Source organism: Kogia breviceps, chromosome X (assembly GCF_026419965.1).
Source record: "Kogia breviceps isolate mKogBre1 chromosome X, mKogBre1 haplotype 1, whole genome shotgun sequence".
Taxonomy (NCBI): domain Eukaryota; kingdom Metazoa; phylum Chordata; class Mammalia; order Artiodactyla; family Physeteridae; genus Kogia; species Kogia breviceps.
This window is the reverse complement of record NC_081330.1, coordinates 127978573-127999520: the sequence shown is the minus strand read 5'-3', so window position 1 is coordinate 127999520 and position 20948 is coordinate 127978573. Positions and strand designations below refer to the sequence as shown.

Here is a 20948-nt window from a genome sequence, read left to right as displayed (position 1 = left end):
CACTTTGAAAGAATAAAAAGGCTGTTTGCAGTTGTCGTCCTCCTCCAGCCCAGTATCTCGAGGGCCTGTACCCGCTGTGGGCCTGTCCCTCGGGGCCTCTGCACACCCTCCCTCCCTAAGCTCTGGGGGCTCCTTGCCTGGAACTCACCCCCGTCACCCGCAGGACTCACTGGGGAGCATTTGAGGAACTTTCCAGCCTGCCCTTTATCTGGAGGGCCCCTCCCCACTGCTGCCCCCTGTGACGCTTGCTCCTAAGATGCCCCAAGCATCCCTGTTGGTTTTATTTTCCCCCGAGGACTCTTCCTATCGCCAGTGTCGCCTGCAGCCAGCACACCCTGTGGTGCCCCCGTCACAGTGTCCCGCCAGGCCCTTCCCGTTGGCCTTCCAGCCTGCAGGCCTGGTACTGTCAGGCCACCCCCCCCTCGCCCCGCCCCGCGCTTGTGGGGGCCACATGCAGACTGCGTTTATTTTCTGAGGCAGCGCCTGTTGGCTGCACTTGGAAAGGTTAGGAAAATAACCCGGCGTCCACGTGATTTTTTTTTTTTTTTTTTGAGGGAATTCTGCACTTTCTCTGAATGAGAAACATTTCATTGAAGCCCTTTTTAAAAAATTTTTTTAAACTACTCTTTTTTTAAAAAAAATTACTTATTTATTTATTTTTGGCTGCATTGGGTCTTCATTGCTGTGCGCGGGCCTTCTCTAGATGCGGCGAGCGGGGGCTACTCTTCGTTGCGTGCGCCTGAAGCCCTTATTTTAATAGTTCCTTTTTAAAAATGAATTTTCTGTATCTAGATCCATTCTTAATTTTCATTGGTATCCTAGCATTTTTTATATTTGTGATCTAAACCCCTTCCTTTCAAAAAAACACTAGCATCAAAAATTACTTTTAAGAATTGAAGTAAATTTAGATTAATTTTGGTGTGCAACTTGTGGGAAAGGTTTCAGAGAACCCTCAGTAGAGTGAATAATTTGATTTGGAAGCCAGAAAACCCGGTGTTAATAGTCAGCAGCATTGCTTTTCAGTATTTATGTAGAAGGAATATTATGCCATATTAAAAATGACATTGTGGAAGAGTGACAGCGGCCTGGAAAAAAAAACCGGGCGGGCTGCAGAGAGAAAGGGCCCCGCCAGGTCTGCGCGATGCTCTCAGCTGTCTGAAACGGGGAAAGAAGTGCCGAGAGGTTACCCACGTTCACCTTTGGATTACAGGTTATCCTCCTTTATTGTCTTAATCGCATTTTAATTTTTAAATGTTCCATGTTTTCTGCAGTACGCCTATTCCTTACGATTTCCGAGCAGCAGTAGCCATTTGAATGAAAAGGATTTCTTCCCTGTACGCTGGGGTGACCGTGGTAGTGACCATTAGCCTCCCGTGGGCGTGACTTGGACTCAGCCCCGTTGCGTTTCCGAAACTGGCAGGATTGCACAGCTCCACGCACAGCAGGGGTCATCGCCCGCACCCCGGCCAGGTCACGGCTGTTTCCTCCCTGGCATCGCTGACCACACTGCCTTGCACAGAAGCATGGCCTCGGTTGGATGTCTCTGGCCTGAGCCGTGCCGTCCTCCTTCCTCCCGGAAGGGGCGTCCTTGCTGGCCTCCCCTGCCGAGCTGGCTTGGTCTGACTGCGTGGTCTGCCTGCGGAGGGGGCGTTCCTTTCACAGCTCTCCCTTTTGTTCCTGTTTGATGTCTGGGCGCGGGGCTGGTCCAGCTGTAGCAGACACAGCAGACGTCCCGCCTGCCAGGAGAGGAAGGTTCGGGTGTGGTTCGCTGCATACCTGCTGTGTGTGCGCGTTACCTTCCAACGAGCGTGGCCCCCTGAGCGGGCAGGGTGGTTAACCCCTAACCAGGTACCACCAGGTACCACGTGGTCCGAGCTCTCCGAGGCCCTCACATCGGGGCATCTTGCCCACCTGTTTTGGCACAGCCTGTGGCCTGTGCACCCCTCACGGCCCCAGACTTCCAGGGACCCGGGTGGTTTAAAGCCACCTGGAGTGTGCGTATCTTGTGTGGGAAGAAACACCATCGTCTGTTGAAACGAACGCCTTAAATCGGCCCTTGCCATTTCTGTTTCCATCTGGGAACGCTAGGTGGCGCCAGAGCGTTCGGTCCCCAGAGCTTTCCTGCCCAGCGTGGCCACGGGCTTGTGATGGAGAGACCAGCCCTCAGCCACATGTCCTCCTCCTCTCATCAGCAGAATCCAGTTTTAGCCATCAGAGGGGCTGACAAACAGAAACCGCCTGGACCTTCCTCGATTCCCAGATATGGTCACTGTGCTCTAGGACAGTCTGAGGACCTGACAAGAGCCACCTATGTAGGAAAATTTCACTTTCCCCAGGAGCCATGGTTCCTCACCTAGAGCTTCTAGGTACCACCCTTTTCACTGTCTTTTCCTTTTTTTTTTTTTTTTTTTTTTTTTTAAAAAAAAGCTCCAATTAGTACCCTAACTGTTGACTATGTCTTCTCGAAGTAGAGGCGTTTATCTGTGTACAGACATACCTTGATGTGCTGGGCTTCACTTAATTGTGCTTCACAGATACTGCGTGGGTTTTGTTTGTTTGTTTGTTTGTTTACAAATGGAAGGTTGTAGCAGCCCTGTGACAAGCGAGTCTGTTGCACCATTTTCCCAACAGCACTGGCTCACTTTTGTGTCTCACATTTTGGTAATCCTCACACTATTTCAGACTTTTCCACTGTCATATTTGTTATGGTGGTCAGTGATCTTTGATGTTACTGATATTATTACCGGGGCTCAGATAATAGTGCTTTTCAGCAATAAAGTCTTTTAAAATTAAGGTATGTACGTCGTGTTATTTTAGGCATAACGGTATTGCACACTTGGTAGACTATAGTATAGTGTAAACATCCCTTTTATATGCACTGGGAAACCAAAAAGTTCACGTGACTAGCTTTATTACAGTGTTCATTTTATTGTGGTCTGGAACCCAACCCGAAACATTTCCAAGGTCTGCCTGTATTATCCTTTCAAATAAGAGGAGAAACATTTACTCTTCTCAAAGAGCACGACTGCCCCAGTAAACCAGCTGGTTCCCCACTCATTCCAATTACAGAGTTGAAATATGTTACCACAAAGTGTAAGGCGTTTTCTTTTCCGAGCCTCTTTTTTCCTTTGCTTGCAGTTTGTCTAGTTTGTTTCCTTTATTAATTACCTCTAAAGGAAGATGACAGACGTTACGGATATTATAGCACAGAAAAAGCCATCTGAAAATGAAATTCACGTGGCCAGAACCTTCCTTAGGAGGATTTTGAGAAACTTTATGAGGTACAGTTTTGGTTTTACAATCCCTTTACTTCTGTGGTGTGGTGAATTCGTCTGTTTTATGCTTTAGCTCGTGGGAAACTATCAAAAAGTCGACACATTCCACATTTTGCCACCCGTGTATTTCTCCTCGTTTCTGAGTCATCAGAAGGTTTACGTTATAAATGCTTTCTGGGTTTTCTTTAATATTCGTTGTTGCATAATATTCTTTAATGTTTTTCCCTGTTGGAAGAATGTTTGATCCCCATCAGGTACTTAGAGGCTCAACTGAGCCCTTTCTCCAATCTTGACTGGGCTGTAAAGTGTCCCTGGTGAGGCTAGATCTGCCTTAAATTGCAGGAGGCGGAGGGGCGCGCCTGGGTGGCGTGCTCATGCAGCAGCTTTCCCCTGGAGGCCCTGTGATGTTCCTACGGTGGCTGCAGGGATTTCCATGTGGACATGCTTTTTCACACCTGGGCAGATGTGGTCAAAAACCTAATAAGCCACCCACGGATGGTGGGGACGGTGGAGGGGGGCAGGGGAGGCTCCTGCCACGTTCAGAAGCTCTGGCAGGAATGGACTGGAGCCTGTTGGTCTTAGGGCGTGGTGATTCCCATGACAGGAACCCCTTAGATGACTTGGGACGCTCTGGGAGGCTCGGAGGAATACGTGTCCACCAGTCCCCGTTAACTACAGGATAGCTGTGTTCACTTAGTTAAGTGAGTGAATAAATAAATGCAGTCAAAACTCTGCGGGACCCAGCTCAAGCTTTTCTGCAGCCCAGTGCCTTCTCCTCAAACAGGCTAAGGGCCTGTGCAAAGTTGCACCGACACTGGACAGACAGAAGATGCTGCTGTGTCTTGGGGATGGGGCGGCAGGGCTCGTGGGCAAGATTCATGTGCTTACGTAGAATAAGTTTGGAAGCCTGAGAGCTTGTTCACATTGTGGAGCCTGTGATTCTCGCCCGGGGATGTTCTCCAGTAACGAACCTGTACAGAGAGCGTTGGTGCCCAGACAGCAGTGCAGTGAATCACACAGGAATCACTTCTGCCTCTCGCTCCTTTCTTGGCCTGAAGTTGTCCTTGGTGTGAAGTCCCTGAGTCATCTGCATCCTTTTTCAGGAGGAATGAGCTGAGCTGGAGGCCTCACTCCTGGCACGTCACCAAGTTCTCCGACAGCCACCCTGAGACGTCGTCGGCGTCTCCATTCCTCTCTACCGGCTCCTGCCCCTCATGGCCAGGCCAGCACCACGCCAGGTAGGCACACCTTTCCCAGCGGGATGGGAAGCTGGTTTCACTTTCTGCCACAGTCATGACCTCCCTGCCTTGTCGTCATCGTGCATTTCTCACTTTATTTTAGTTTCTGTTGAGGTACGGTTAATTTACGACATTATTCATTTCCGGTGTATAACATAGTGATGCAAAATTTCTATAGCTTATACTCCATTTAAAGGTATCCTAAAGTATTGGCTCCGTTCCCTGTGCTGTACAATATATCCTTGTAGCTTATTTATTTTATAGTTTATACCTCTTCCTCCCCTACCCCTATCTTGCCCCTTCGCCCTTCCCTCTCCCCACTGGGAACCACTCATTTGTTCTCTACGTCTGTGAGTCTGCTTCTGTTCTGTTATATTCATTTGTTTATTTTTTTAGATTCCACATATAACTGATATCATACAGTATTTGTCTTTCTCTGTCTGACTTAGTTCATTAAGCATAATACCCCTGTAGGCCCATCCATGTTGATGCAAATGGCAAAATTTCATGCTCTTTTATGGCTGAGCAGTTTTCCATTGTGTGTGTGTGTGTGTGTGTGTGTGTGTGTGTGTGTGTGTGTGTAATATATACCACTCTTTTTTTTTTTTTTTGCGGTACGTGGGCCTCTCGCTGTTGTGGCCTCTCCCGTTGCGGCGGAGCACAGGCTCCGGACACGCAGACTCGGCGGCCACAGCTCACGGGCCCAGCCGCTCCGTGGCATGTGGGATCCTCCCGGACCGGGGCACAAACCCGTGTCCCCTGCATCGGCGGGCGGACTCTCAACCACTGCACCACCGGGGAAGCTCTATACCAATCTTCTTAATCTGTTCATCTGTTGATAGACATTTAGGTTGCTTCCATATCTTGACTCCTTGTAAATAATGCTGCTATGAACATTGTGGTGCATGTATCTTTTCAAATCAGTGTTCTCATTTTCTTTGGGTATATACCCAGGAGTGGAATTGCTAGATCATATGGTAGTCCTATTTTTAGTTTTTTGAGGAACCTCCATACTGTTTTCCACAGTGGCTGCACCAGTTTACGTAACCACCAATAGTGAACAGGTGTTCCCTTTTCTCCACGTCCTCACCAGTAGTTGTTATTTGTTGTCTTTTTGATGACAGCCATTCTGGCAGGTGTGAGGTGATACCTCTTTGTGGTTTTGATTTGCATTTCTCTGATTAGTGACGTTGAACACTTTCCATGTGTCATCTTTATGTCTCCTTTGGAAAAATGTCTTTTCAGGTCTTCTGCACATTTTAAAATCAGGTTTGTGTTTTTAGATATTGAGTTGGATGGGCTGTTTATATAGTTTGCATATTAACCCCTCATTGGTCATATCATTTGCCAATATCTTCTCCCATTCAGTAGGTTGTCTTTTCATTTTGTCGATGGTTTCCTTTCCTCTGAAAAAAAAAAGGCCTTTAATTTTCGGGACTTCACTGGTGGCGCAGTGGTTGAGAATCTGCCTGCCGATGCAGAGGACACAGGTTCGAGCCCTGGTCCGGGAAGATCCCACATGCAGTGGAGCAACTAAGCCTGTGCGCCACAACTACTAAGCCTACGCTCTAGAGCCCGTGAGCCACAGCTACTGAAGCCCACGTGCCTAGAGCCCGTGCTCCACAACAAGAGAAGCCACCACAATAAGTAGCCCGTGTACCGCAATGAAGAGTAGCCCCCACTCACCGCAACTAGGGAAAGCGCAGCAACGAAGACCCAACACAGCCATAATTAATTAATTAATTAATTAATTTAAAAAAGCCTTTACTTTTAATTAGGTCCCATTTGTGTATTTTTGCTTTTCTTTCCTTTGTCTTAGGAGACAGAGCCAAAAAAATATTGCTACAGTTTATATGAAAGAGTGTTCTGCCTATGTTTTCCTCTAGGAGTTTTATGGTTTCTGGTCTTAAATTTAGGTCTTTAATCCATTTGGAGTTTATTTTTGTGTATGGTGTTAGGGATTGTTCTAATTTCATTCTTTTACATGTATCTGTCCAGTTTCTCCAGCACCACTTATTGAAGAGGCTGGCTTTTCTCCACTGTATATTCTTGCCTCCTTTGTCATGGATTAATTGACTATAAGTGTGTGGATTTACTTCTGGGCTCTCTATTCTGTTTCATTGTTGTATGTGTCTGTTGTTGTGCCAGTACCATATCGTTTGATGACTGTAGCTTTGTGGTATAGTCTGAAGTCAGGAATTGTGATACCTCCAGCTCTGTTCTTCTTTCTCAAGATTGTTTTGGCTCTTCAGGGTCTTTCATGTTTCCTTGCAAATATTAAAATTATTTATTCTTGTTCTGTGAAAAATGCCCTTGGTATTTTGATAGGGATTGCATTGAATCTGTAGATTGCCTTGGGTAGTATGGTCATTTTAGCAGTATTCTTCCAGTCCACGAACACGGTATATATTTCCATCTGGGTATGTCATCTTCAGTTTCCTTCATCAGTGTCTTACAGTTTTCTGAGTATAGGTCTTTTACCTCCTTGGTTAGATTTATTCCTAGGTATTTAGTTCTTTTTGATGCAGTGGTAAATGGGATTGTTTCCTTAGTTTCTCTGTCAGATAGTTCATTGTTAGTATGCAACACGTTTCTTTGTATTGATTTCGTATCCTACAACTTGACCAAATTCACTGATGAGCTCTAATAGTTTTTTGGTGGCATCTTTAGGATTTTCTATGGACAGGAAGTCCCCGACGTACGAACGAGTTCTGTTCTGAGAGCACATTTGTAATTCCAGTTTGTTTGTTAAGTCCAACAAAGTTAGTCTAGGTACCCAGCTAACACAGTCGGCTATATAGTACTGTACAGTAAAAGTTTTATAATACTTTTCACACAAACAATGCATAAAAAAAACAAACACAAAAAATAAAACATTTTAAATCTTATAATACAGTACCTTGAAAAGTACAGTAGTCCAGTACAGTAGCTGGCATACAGGGGCTGGCCTCAAGGGAACAGGCAGGAAGAGTTACTGACTGCAGGAGGGAGAGCAGGTGGGAGGTGTAGAGCGGAAGGATCGTCAGCAATAGGAGAACGGAGGGCAACCTGCAATTTCACTCACGCCTGACGTTGCTGGCACAGGTTCTGGTTCCTTGCTGGATTCAATTCTATCTACCCTCTTGAAAAAACGATCCAGTGATGTCGGGGTAGTAGCACTTTTTTTCTCGGCATAGATGACACGGTAGCACTGGATTGCATTCTGAACAGCTGCTGCGGCTTTTGTGTACCATTCTATGTTCGGGTCCTGTGCCTCCTCAAATAAAGAAAATCCCCTTGCCATTTCCTGCATCGTGAATCTCCTGGGTTCTCCAGCTACTTCTTCTTCCTCTTGTTCCTCTTTGTCCTTCTCTGGGCCTCCAGTTCCATCGGGTCTTCATTAGTAAGCTCCTCATGTTACACAGCAAGGAGTTCAATGAAATCATCCTCTTGCAGATCTAGCTTGAAATAAAGATACTGTACTACTGTACTCTACACAGTACTGTACAGTACACAGAAGCACAGCCCCTTGTAGAGGATGCACGCACGTGACAATGTACCAGACACGTGAACTAACTTACGTGATTGGACGGGTGAATGCACGTTGCCGTCTTTGAAAGTTCTCACCTTGAAGGTTCGTATGTATGTAGGGGACTTGCTGTATAGTATCACGTCATCTGCAAGCAGTGACAGTTCAACTTCTTCCTTTCCAGTTTGGATTCCTTTTATTGCTTTTTCTTTGATTGCTGTGGCTAAGACTTCCAAAAGTATGTTGAATAAAAGCGGTGAGAGCGGGCATCCTTGTCTTGAGGTACGTCCCCTCTATACCCACTTTGTTGAGAGTTGTTACAATGGATGCTGAATTTTGTCAGACCATTGTTCTGCGTCTCTTGAGATGATCATATGGTTTTCATCCTTCAATTTGTTAATGTGGTGTCTCACGTTGGTTGATTTGTAGATATGGAACCATCCTTGCATCGCTGGGATAAATTCCACTTGATCATGGTGTATGATCCTTTTAATATATTTTTTGGATTCAGTTTGCTGATATTTTGTTGAAGAGTTTTCATCTATGTGCATCAGTGGTACTGACCTGTAATTTTATTTTTCTGTGATATCTCTGTTTGGTTTTTGTATCAGGGTGATGCTGGCCCTGTAGAATGAGTTCAGAGCATTCCTTCCTTTGCAATTTTTAGACTAGTTTGAGAAGGAAAGGCATTAGTTCACCAGATGAAGCCGTCTGGTCCTGGACTTTTGTTTGTTGGGAGTTATTTATTTTTTTTAGATTGAGTTTCATTATTGGTTAATTGGTTTGTTCCTATTTTCTACTTTCTGGTTCGGTCTTGGGAGATTGTACTTCCCTAGAAATTTGTCCATTTCTTCTAGGTTGTGTTTCTGTGGTATCAGTTATAACTTTTTCCATTTCTGATTTTATTGATTTGGGGCCCTCTTTTTTTCTTGATGCGTCTGGCTAAAGATTTATCAATTTTGTTTACCTTTTCGAAGAATCAGCTTTTAGTTTTATTGATCTTGGTTAATGGTTTTTTAGTCTGTATTTCATTCATTTCTGCTTCAATCTTCATGATTTCTTTTCTTCTACTAACTTTGGGCTTTGTTTGTTCTTTTTCTAGTTCCTTTAGGTATAAGGTTAGGTTGTTGGAGTTGTTTGTTTCCTGAGGTAGGCTTGTATTGCTCTAAACGTCCCTCTTAGAACTGCTTTTGCTGTGTCCCATAGATTTTGGATTGTTGTGTTTTAAATAGCGTCTTTCTTGACCTCAGAATGATGTTCTTTTTCTGATGAGAAAAGGCCGTGGACACACCGTTACTGGTAGGACTCTAAATATTTTCACTGAGTAGGCAGGTGTATAATGCTTGAAAACAAAAAATAAAACACCAAGAGAAAGGACAAGCAAGTGTGCGTCCTTATTTATGTTGTGCAGCTGATAAATCAGGAGCCTGGACACTTCCCTTTCTGGCTGAATCCCTTTGGGCCAGCCGAGTGGGATGGCTGTCCACGTCACCCACGTGTCCACAGCCGCCACATTACGTATTGCTGGGCAGGTTTTTTGGTGAAAGCTCCCCAGGAAATTCTGTTAAACACCAGCACTCTCTCCGCAGCCGCCAGGTTGCTGTGTGGAGGTACAGGGGAAACCAGGGGGCTTCACAGCCCATGTGCCAGGCCTGGTGGTTTCTTGGTGACTGTGAGACAGAGGATGTTAGGATGCTGAGCTGGTGGAAGGGGGGGCGCTGCTCAACCTGGCTTCTCTGGAGCCCACATTTTGGGATCAGAAGGGCTGATGCAAGGCAAACATGGGACAACACAGTGGGTGTGTTGGCTTGGAGATGCCCTCCTAGGCCACACGGAGCTGGCCAGTCACCTGAGGTCAGTGACCAGTGCCCTCACTGGTCTATTAGAAGGATGATGGTAACAGCAGTAGTGTAGCTATGGGGTGTGTACACAAGTGCATGTGTGAGCGTGTATGTGTACCTCTGTGTGTGTGTGTATCTGGGCATGTGTGTGTATCTCTGCGTGTGCGCATATTTGTGGTATGCATGACTGTGTGTGTCTGTATGTGTGTGTGTGTGGAGCTAACATAACTCTTTCAAAGTCAGTTTTTGGCTGTTTAAGTAAATACTGGTCTACTGTGAAGGAAATAGGTGTTAAATACAGTATTACCTATTTCAAGCCATAAGGGATTATAATAGTTGGAGTCCAGGGTATTTTTGCAAAACCAGATTCTCATCCGTGTGGTAAAACTTAAGTAAAAAGTGGGCCTTATATTTCATTAAGCCCATGTGGCGGTTTCTTGATTAAAGAAACACATACGCCCTGTCGAAGAAGTGCTTAGCTTTGTTTATATCTGCTTGGACTCAGAATCTCCTGGAAAAGTCCACTCAGGAATACTGGTGGGCGGACGGAGAAGAGCATGCTCCGTTTCCGCCAAGGACACCTGGTCTGTCCTCTGAAGGCATGGCTCCCTCCCGTGACTTAGCTAGCTCACACTTTTGTGTCCTTGTCCGGGTCACACTTTCTCTTCCTCATCCTGGTACTCCTCGAACCTCAAGCAGCCAGTTTTTTTCTTGGAAGCGTGAAAGTTCCAGCTTTGTGGAGCTTTAATGAAAGCACTTAACATGCCTGGATAAATAGTTTCATTATTGAGAGCTTTAAATGTGCAGTAGTAGGACTGTGTCAAAAAAAAAAAAAAAAAAAAAAGGACATACGTTAGTCTTAAAATACTTTATTGCTAAAAAATGCTAATCATCATCTGAGCTTTCATTAAATCACAGGCAGACCTCATTTCGAAATGAGGTCTGCCTGTGATTTAATTACCTGGGTTTGGAAAAGTCATGTTATCTCTGAACTTGCCTTTCTAAGTTGAAGACCGTTCTCTTTGGATGGCTTTCTTTGTGTTCGCAGTCCATAGTAGGAGTCATTTCCTGCACTCAACCAGGGCTCCACAAACTCGTTTTGCCAGGGGCCAGATAGGATTGATATCTCAGGCTGGTGGGCCAGTGTCCGTGGCAGCTGCGCAGCTCTGCCCTTGGGAGCGAAGCACACAGCCGTGACCGAGTTCCCCTCAAACTCTAGTTATGAGCACTGAAATTGGAATTTCATATCATTTTCACGCATCAGGAAGTACTCTTTTGATTCCGTGCCCTGCCCTGCCCCGCCCCGCCCCCATTAAAAAAATCTAAAAGCCGTCCTTAGCTCATGGGCTGCGGTTTGCTATCCGTGATACTTAACCAGTGATTGAGGATAAAGGTGTTGGGGGGTGGGGGTGGGGGGGGGTGGGGGGGTAATTGCCTGCTGCTGCCTGCTCTGGACTTGGTCCAGCCTATGGGTGTAGAGCTGAGAGATGTACTGCAGCGTGGCAGCTTTTCTGTTTGGGGACAGGACTCGGTCCTTTCAGCCTGCCCTCGGAAAGCTGCTCTTCGAAATGGGAAAACTTAGATGCGCCACACCCAGGGATCTCGCTCCAGGGAGAGTGGCTGCTTTCCGCCCAGAGCCAGCCGCTCCTACATGCATTGTCTCATCTTGCCCTTAGCTCCAACTTGACTCTAAAGCACACTGTTGCTGTGGTTCTCGTTTCCTAGCTCCTCCTCTCAGGACCTGTCGAGCGGCGCGTGGGAGCAGACGAATCTGCAGTGCACCTCTGACCACTTCAGCTCCCTGGGGAGCGTGGACAGCCTGGACCAGCCTGCCCAGTCCTACCCCTCCGGGCGCCTGTCGGCTGCCAAGTCTAACAGCAGCATCGACCACCTGGGCGGCCCCAACAAGCGGGACTCGGCTTACGGCTCCTTCTCCACCAGCTCCAGCACGCCTGACCACACCCTGCCCAAGGCCGATGCCTCCTCTGCCGAGAACATTCTCTACAAAGTGGGCCTTTGGGAGGCCTCCGCCGGAGGCAGCGACCGCCAGGGCCTGGCTGCCGGTGACCCTCCGTGTGTGGACGAGAGGCTCGGGTGCTTCCCCCCCAGGGTCCCCTGTGACAGCCGCAGGAGCCCCAGGCCCGAGGGCAGTCCTGAGCCCAAGCTAGCTGCTTCCGGGAGGTCCAGTTTTGGGCCAGTCTGGTATGTTCCCGATAAGAAAAAGGCCTCTTCGTCCCCTCCTCCGCCCCCTCCCCCTCTCCGCAGTGACAGCTTTGCTGCCACCAAGAGCCACGAGAAGACCCAGGGCCCTCCTTTCTCAGAGGCGGCCGCCGCGCAGTACCCTCCGGGCCTGACCCGCGCTCAGTCCCACAGCGACTGGAGACTGGAAGCGGCCGATCAGCCGCAGAGACCAGCGCGCCCCGGCGACGGAAGGAGAGCCGGGAGCTCGGGCTGTGCGCCGGCTGTGCCCCTGGACTGCGGGTGGCCGCCCTGCGACAGCGGGGCCAGGGCCCTCCCGGGGGCCCCCAGCCGGCTCCAGGCCTCCCAGTCCAGCACCGACGTGCGCTGCCCGCAGCCTTCGCCCGCGTGCCAGCACCCGCGCCATTCCAGCGACGAGGGCCCCTTCTTTCACGAGGGGCCCAGTGCCGCCACGTGGCTCAGGGAGCAGCCGCCTGCCGAGCGCTTCCCGGATGACAGCCCCGCTCTGGCGGGGCGGCCCGGCGCCGGCCACCAGAAGGGGGACTGTGGCACGCAGAGCCGCTACTACTGCGTGACCTCCCGACGCGGCCCGCAGGGGGGCGCCCCGGCCGCGCAGCCCCGCTGCTACCCGCCCCGGCTCGAGGGGCCTCCGGGCTCCCGGCAGAGGGGGAGGGGGGCGCCGGCCGACAGGGAGGCCGGGGGCCACTGCGAGGGAGCCGAGGAGCCGCCTGAGGCCGGCCTCGTGGAAGCAGCGAGCGTGAAGAGGGTCGCAGGCGGCTTCGGGTGGGCCCACGGGGGCGGCGAGATCTGCCCCCTGCAGACGCCCATGCTGCACTCGCTGACCCAGGAAGGGGCGCGCCGGCCCGAGGCCGGCCTCGAGGGCGCCCCGGAGAGGCCCCTGCCCGAGGCCCCGGCGGGCAAACCCATGCGGAGGAGCGACCGCTTCGCCACCACCCTGAGGAACGAGATCCAGCTGCGGCGAGCCAGGCTGCAGAAGAGCCGGAGCACGGCAACGCTGGCCGGCGCCGCGGAGGAGGAGGAGGCGGCCGAGGCCGAGGCGCGTGGCTGGGGGCTGCAGCTGGCAGGGGGCGCCCCGGAAGCCGCCTTCTCCAGCACCTATAAGGACCACCTGAAGGAGGCGCAGGCCCGCGTCCTGAGGGCTACGTCGTTTAGGCGCCGCGACCTGGAGCCCAGCCCGTCGGACCCCGACACCCTCCCTCGCGTCTGGGGGGCGGCCCCGGCCAGGCTGCCCTCAAGCGCCGCCGGCGCGCTGCACGCCCCGCGCATCGCAGGCCGGAGGCGCTTCACGGCCGAGCAGAAACTGAAGTCCTACTCCGAGCCCGAGAAGATAAACGAGGTGGGGCTCGTGGGGGACGACCGCCCGCGCCCGCGCCCCGCACGCCGCGACGAGACCGTGCGCACCTTTGCTGACAGGTGGAAGTTTTTTGAGGAAACCAGCAAGCCCCTAGGCCAGCGGCCGGGGCCGAGGCCGGCACCCACTGGGTTCCCCAAGGAGAAGCCAGAGAGGCCTTGGACAGCGGGCCTTGGAAAGGAGGGAAAGCCGGGGAGGCCAGACCCGCCTCAGAGGCTGGGGACCTTTGCAGAGTATCAAGCCTCGTGGAGGGAACAGAGGAAAGCCCCGGAAGCCAGGAGTTCTGGGAGGTACCACTCGGCAGACAACATCCTGGACGTGGGTCTGGACCCACGCGAGAGGCCACAGTACATCCACGGAAGGTCCCGGTCGTCGCCCTCAACCGACCTCTACAAGCAGGTAAGCGTCCTGCAGGGAGCCAGGACAGAGCCCCCGCAGTCCCATCTTAAGGCACGTATAGGAGGACAGCCCCGGAACATCATGGCCCAGTGCCGTGGTGACTTGTGTCCAGCTGTCTGAGCGTTTCCGTGCACCAGCTTTTCTCGTATCAGCTCCTGTGACTTGTGTCCAGCTGTCTGAGCGTTTCCGTGCACCAGCTTTTCTCGTATCAGCTCCTGTGACTTGTGTCCAGCTGTCTGAGCGTTTCCGTGCACCAGCTTTTCTCGTATCAGCTCCTGTGACTTGTGTCCAGCTGTCTGAGCGTTTCCGTGCACCAGCTTTTCTCGTATCAGCTCCTGTGACTTGTGTCCAGCTGCCTGAGCGTTTCCGTGCACCAGCTTTTCTCGTATCGGCACCTGGGGACAAAGTCGATGCACTCATGACAATTGTGAGTGCCGTTTTCACCCACACCTCGAGTTCCCAGCCTCATCGTCCGCTCTCGCTGAAGCGGTCTTTCCCTTTGATTAGCTTGCCCTTAATACAAAGGGAAGAAATTGGGGGAGATGATAGAAAATGGCAAACTCCTCTCTGGAACTACAAGGGGTGCTTGATAGCAAGGCTTAAGACAACACACGATTGATAGTTTTCAAGCACTGATGTCCTTTGATGCTGTTAGTATTCTTCTTAGTCCCTTTTGTGGGTCACATATGTTTAAAGATGTTCTGGGGCAAATGCAATTGAAAATGCAGTGCGTTAAACTATTTCAATTTTTTTTTTTTTAAGTAGAAGCTTTATTTATTTATTTATTTAGTGGTATGCGGGCCGCTCACTGTTGTGGCCTCTCCCGTTGCGGAGCACAGGCTCCGGATGCACAGGCTTAGCGGCCACGGCTCACGGGCCCAGCGGCTCCGCGGCACGTGGGATCTTCCCGGACCGGGGCACGAACTCGCGTCCCCTGCATCGGCAGGTGGACTCTCAAACACTGCGCCACCAGGAAGCCCCTTCCCCAAAGTAGGAGTTTAATGGTGAAAGTTGATGAGAAGCTTTCTAAAAAGCTACATGTTTGCATCCATACCTCAAAGTCTTAGTCAGTCTTCCTCTCCCACACTCTCTGCTTTTTCTCCCCCTGCCATCTGCATTTGTACATTTCAAAGAAAAGATTTCCTGCAGCTTCCGATAGAGGTTGTTTTAAAAAAAAAACAGTCATCGGTTTGTTACACAATAATGAACGTGGGCATGTGAAGAGAGCTGTAGCTTTCTGTGTGGCCCCCTGGTGCAGAAAGGCCTGCAAACACGGCGACCGGGTGCCCATGCCCTGTGCATTGTGACCTCTGAGAATTCCGTGCTTGCTCGGTCAAGAAACAAGGCTCCCAGACTCCAGGTCCCGGGGCTTGAGGTTTCGCTGCAGGGAGCCGTGACCAGCTGGGTTTGATTTGATTAGGGTTTGGGGGCCAGTGTGTCCCACAGGTTTATGACCCTCATGTAGGAGTTCTGCTTCCTGCCCAGAGCCGACGGGGACGCCCGGTCTTGTTGAGTCATTTTGATGAGACGCTTTGGAGAGCGGGGCTCGCGGGTCCCGTGGCCGGCTGACGGCAGGCGGCGTCACTGCCTTCGTGGTGTGGGCTCACAGGGCGAACCCACAATGAAGGGTTCGTGATCACAGAGGTCTCGGAGGCGGCAGCTTGATGACCGGGTGTCTCGTTGTACCACCCTTGGCAGGAAGCTCCTGTGGAAGTGCGACGGCAAACAGAGGACCCCGGTGCGCGCAGAGAGCTTTCTTCCTCAGTCCAGGCCGAGGAGGGATGCCCCACCCCAAGGTAGGAGACTCTTGGTCTTGGCGTTACTAAGAAGGTGTCTTGGGCTGGGCTGCACTGTGGTGGGTGAGTGCTTGGGTGTCTGGTTTCCGCCAGACCTGGAGTGGCCACTAACCAGGTTCAGCTTCCAGCGTCCGCAGGACCGAGCCCTACACCGCTGCCGGCGAGAGAAGCAGCCCCAGGGCGGGGTCGCTCTGAACGCCATCGTGGCATTTTTGGTTCTTAAAACAGCTGCTGTGTTTTCCGTACAGTAACGTTCTGTATGTTCACAGAACGAGAAAAGCCTGTGTCGGGGGCTTGAATGACATGCTTTATCCAGAACGGCCAACCGACGGGATGCTTTACCATTGAGGGCACAGCTGGGTTGCTGGGTCTGGAAATCCAAGTTGTCTGGAAGTATTGTTAGTCAAAGGACTAGGGCAAGCCTTTCTCAACTGGCCTTATTTAAGGACTTAGTTTTGAGCTTTACAATAGAAATCCAGTCGGTTGGCTCCCCAAGGGGGGATCAGAGCATCTGAAAGAACGGAATGGCAGCAGTGTTACACTGTCGTGTGCCCTGATTCTCAAGTGTGTCCAGTGTGGCTGTGTCACTGCAGTGAGGGTGGAATTTAGTTGAAATACGTACTGTCGTCTGGCCCCTCATCCGTGAGGAGGGCGGGAGAGGGAAGTGTAGGTCACTGCAGGAACTGGGGGACGACCTTATTTTGAAAGGGTTGCTGGAAGAATGGAAGCAAATTTGTACACGGGAGGGTCGCTGAGTGCGTATTTTTCTGTTCCTTGAGGATCTCGGGGAGTTGGCGTGCTGCTCAAATTAAACACCAGCCTCAAGATGGAAGATTCTGTCCCAGAGAAGACCAACTTAAACGCTTGCTGTTGAGAGCCTTACATAGCGGGGTTTTATTTCGTTTGGCTGTAAGCTGAGTGCCGCTGGCCTGGGACAAGAGTGTCGGCGGCTCTGAGGCAGCAGGCGTGGTGGTCTGTGTGTGCACATGTAGGATGTGGTTGCAGTTGCTGACCAGTCTGCACGGCCAAGACCAGAAACCCCTGGGCGAGAGAGGAAGGTCCGTGAATGATACACGTGCGGAGCTGAGCTGTGTCGGAGCGGCACAGTTAGAGCTTTATGGCTCTAGATTGCGAGTAGGCCACGTGCCAAGCGCCAGCTGTCGTCTTTATCAAAGCCACTTCTGGGCGTTGCTGCAGTCATGAGAGTGCGTGCTGTGCTGGGGCGCGGTGCGGCGCGGCGAGGACGCTCCCTGCGCGCTCGGGCTCGGGCTTCGCTCCTGCACGGTGGCCTCGGGCATTTATCCTGCAGAAAGACATGCGTGTGCTGGTTGGAGTTCAGCTCTCCTGCTGTGAAGAGTCATAACAAATGGCTTATAATGTACATACTCTGTGTGTGTGTATGTGTGTGTGTGTGTGTGTTGTAACGATACTGTCAGCAGCGAAAGGGTCAAGAGGAACGGGGGGAGGGACCACACACTGCCTGCTTCACAGCTGTGTCTTCTGGCAGGCTGTGTAACCGCTCTGAAGGAATGAGTTCCAGAAGCTTTCTGGTTTTGAGCTACAAACCCAGCAATTTTCAGAATCACTGTGTGTGCTTTTAAAGAGTGGTGAGACTCAGTGAAATCCTAGATTAGGGATGTCAAAGAGGCTTTTTTTTTTTTTTTTTTTTTTGAGAAAATGTTTATCTTCTGAAGTATCAGCTAGAAAGAGTGCCCTTGAAACATTAAATTGGAGAACAAAAGAAATGAAAATGCAGGCAAGGGACTGTCCTTTGCTCACCAAAACCAAATCTATAATGCAAAGATTTAAAGATGCCCAGTGTTTTGCATAAATTAATGTAACATCTGTGTAAAGAAATCAAATTGCTGATGTGTTAACTGGCACATGATAATGAAAACTGGCTTTTGTTGTGTTTGTTGGGATGCCAGAAGGGCATCAAGAGAACAATTATGCATGCAAATCGAATTGAGAACATTTTTGTGAGGTTCAGGATTCTGTGTTCTAGATAAAGTAGGACAAAGGTTCTGCCCCAAAGGACCTCCCAGTGTAGGAGGGAAGGAGAGACACCTACACCCAGCACTGAAGCGATGACGCGTAATTATCATCTTTGTGAAAAGTTGCGGGATGGTTCAGCATCTTGGAGGGACTAGGATGAGGTGACTTCTGCCTGGGGGTTATGGGTAAGACGGGTGGTGTTTGCGCAGGACCCAGGCCCTCGGGAGAAGATCTAGCAGTGTTTGCTTGCCTCCAGCTGTGTTCTCATGGGAGCAGCCTCCTCACCCATCATGTTTCCAGAGGCAGCGCCCAGTGTTTTTGGAGGTTTTGCACCAGATCTCCAAGCTCAGGTGTCCTGACTAACAGCAGTCTGCTCCCTGCCCCAGTGCCACTGGGGGCCTTGGAAGCTCGGTGAAGTAGTTTGCTTGGGCTGCCATAACAGAGTGCCAGGGTCTGGGCGGCATCAGCAACAGACAGTTATTTTCTCACAGCTCTGGAGGTCCGAGTCTAAGCTCCAGGTGCTGACAGGGTTGGTTTCTCCCAGGGCCTCTCTCGGTGTCTTGCAGGCGGCCGCCTTCTCCCTGTGTCCTCACCTGGTCTTCCCTCTGTGTGTGTCTCTGTCCTCATCTCTTCTTAGAAGGACACCAGCCAGATTGCATTAGGGTCCACCCCCATGCCCTCATTTTGCCTTAATCACCTCTTGAAAGAGCTTCATTCCATCACCTTCTGAAGTCCTGGGGGATTAGGACTTCAAGGTATGAAGAGGGGAGCAGAGTTAGTTCATAATACTAGGAGGAATGTCTCTGCTTCTCTCTAATGCCTTTAACCAGTTCTGTCTGCTGCGTCCACCCTCTCAGGAAGTGTCCTTTCATCGTTGTCCAGACAAGGTCACACCTGATGTCCTAGCATTTTTTTTTTTTTTTTTTTTTTTTTTTGCGGTACACAGACCTCTCACTGTCGTGACCTCTCCCGTTGCGGAGCACAGGCTCCGGACGCACAGGCTCAGCGGCCACGGCTCACGGGCCCAGTCGCTCCGCGGCACGTGGGATCCTCCCGGACCGGGGCACGAACCCGCGTCCCCTGCATCGGCAGGCGGACGCTCAACCACTGCGCCACCAGGGAAGCCCTAAAAATATCATTTAAAATAAAGGAGCTGCCATCCTAGCGAGCAGCTGGTGAAGAGGGGAAACAGCGAAGCCTCTTTGGAGGGCTGTTGCCGGCGTGGAGTCGCACACACCTTCTGGCGGGTAACTCCCTTTCCAAGAGTGACCTTCCGAGCAGACGCCCATCGTCCTGTAAACAGCGTGTGGGGACCAGGGTATTCCGGTGCCCCCCCTGCCGCTTCTCATGGAGCTGCCCCCTCGCTGGCTGCTCTCTCCCTGCCTGGACGGCTGGTAGCGCCCCTGGCAGGCCCTGGGCAGAGTGGAGGAGGGGCTCTGTGCTCCTTCTGGATCGTGGGGAATAGTGCTTCCATGTTGGCATGCCCTGCTTGCTGGAATTGTGTTGACGAGTTTAGTGTCCGTGACAGCCCGTGAAGCGGGCTCTCCTTGCCCGTTAGAGGGAAGCCATCAACATCTCAAACGTGGTACGCGGACGTGCTGGCCAGCGTCATGTTTTAAGCCTTGTAAGAAAGCGGAGTTTTACCACGTGGGGTTCGTGCCCCTCACACGTGAGGGTCTTCTAGAGGACTGCTTCCGGGCGGTTCTGCAGACAGGTCTTGTAGGGGAAGAGCCCAGGCGGCTGGGGCCACTGGCAGGTTCCCGCGCCCCGGCCTCCTCCTGGCCGTTTCTGCCCCCGTAGGAGCTGCCGCCAGCAGGCTGGCTCTGACCTGCAGGCTTGTATTTTGTTGGGGCAGATGGGAGAGGAGGGGCCAGGGGGAGAGTAAGACTAAATCCTCAATCCCACTAACAGCCAGAAGGTGGAGTCTGTCTGAAATCAAGCTCTTTCATTTCACCTGAAATTCATCAACAAGCTAAGCCCACCCGAGGCTCACCTTCCGGTGTGTTTGCCCTGAGAGGTGATTTGCGGTACCGAGCTCCATGCCGAGACTGATTTCCATTTACTCCACAGGCTGCTTGCGGGAAGGTTTCAGAGTGAGAGCCTTGCCCTCCGAGCTGCACCCCTCGTTTGTTGCTTTGGGGGAGACGTTTACTTCTCCTGGCCTTCAGTTAGCTAAGGGGCGGTTGAAGCTTTCCATTCTGAACCGCTGGGCTGGGTAATTACGAAGCCCACGCCGGCATGATCCCAAAGTGAAACTCAGGCTTGGAAGTTTTCTGGGGTGGAGCCCGGCATCGGCACCGCTTCCTTGCGGGCAGTGCACCGTCTCCCGTGCCCACAGCCCTTGCTCAGACACAGACCTCCGTCCTCCCGGAGGTGAAAAGCAGCGGCTGTCGGAAGAGCCCGGGCCCAGGCTCCAGTGGTGTGTTGTTACGTCTTGGTTGGTAACTACACCTTCGCCTTGTGTTTATACCCGTGTGGCTTCAGGAAAAGCAGAGTCAGGACGAGGCACAGCAGATTTGTTTACATGCTGGTTTGGTCTCGTGGCTTCACGTTATTCCGAAGGACGCGTTGTTAGGCAGTGGTTTGAGGGTTCCAGGGCTTGGGGCCCCGGAGCAGAAAGTGAGGCCAGGGAGCCAGGTCCACGGAGCAGTGAGCTGTGGACAGAGACCGTGCCAAAGTGTTAACCCCTGTGGCGCTGAGGGACAGCGGTGGAGACTGGACCCAGGCATCCGCGTTCCGGACGCGGCGGGGAAGCGGTCCTCCACCGACCCCACTTGTGAAGGCAGCTTCTGCCCTCTGAGAGCGTTCTGACACACGTCGGCTGATTGCCCCGGTGGCTGCATGCCAGTCCTTTGTTGGGGGCGGGCGTGGGGGAGGGAAAAGCCAAGAGTCCACGGGCCCTCTTCTTGGATGGAGAGATTTCCACAGCTGTTTGACAGCATCCTCTGCTCTTTTATCCTCTGGTCTCCTTTCTTCTCAGTTGACTCCTGTCTTCAAAGCTCAAACCCTTGGGACTTCCCTGGTGGTGCAGTGGTTAAGAATCCACCTGCCGAGGCAGGGGACACAGGTTTGATCCCTGGTCCGGGAAGATCCCACATGCCGCGGAGCAACTAAGCCCGCGAGCCACAACTACTGAGCCCGCGCGCCACAGCTACTGAAGCCCGTGCGCCCTGGAGCCCACGCGCCGCAACTACCGAGCCCGTGCTCTAGAGCCCTCGAGCCACAACTGCTGAGCCCGTGTGCTGCAACTGCTGAAGCCCACGTACCTAGAGCCTGTGCACCGCAACGAAGAGTAGCCCCCGCTCGCCAAAACTAGAGAAAGCCC

At 51.6% G+C, this 20948-nt stretch overlaps 1 protein-coding gene across 7 annotated transcripts in view; it reads left to right on the top strand.

Moving 5' to 3' along the window:
- The window catches only part of SHROOM2 (shroom family member 2), a 135675-nt gene that overhangs the window by 72682 nt on the left and 42045 nt on the right, over positions 1–20948 (top strand). For 5 of the 7 annotated variants that reach the window (XM_067022967.1, XM_059050093.2, XM_059050092.2 and 2 more), the window contains exons 3-5: positions 4379–4513; positions 11588–13832; positions 15531–15628. In XM_067022967.1, the coding sequence (XP_066879068.1) occupies positions 4379–4513; positions 11588–13832; positions 15531–15628 (2478 nt within the window). Of the gene's footprint in view, positions 1–872; positions 1211–4378; positions 4514–11587; positions 13833–15530; positions 15629–16664; positions 16687–20948 lie in introns of those variants that run through there. The other 2 variants (XM_067022966.1, XM_067022970.1) reach the window with 2 other exon arrangements.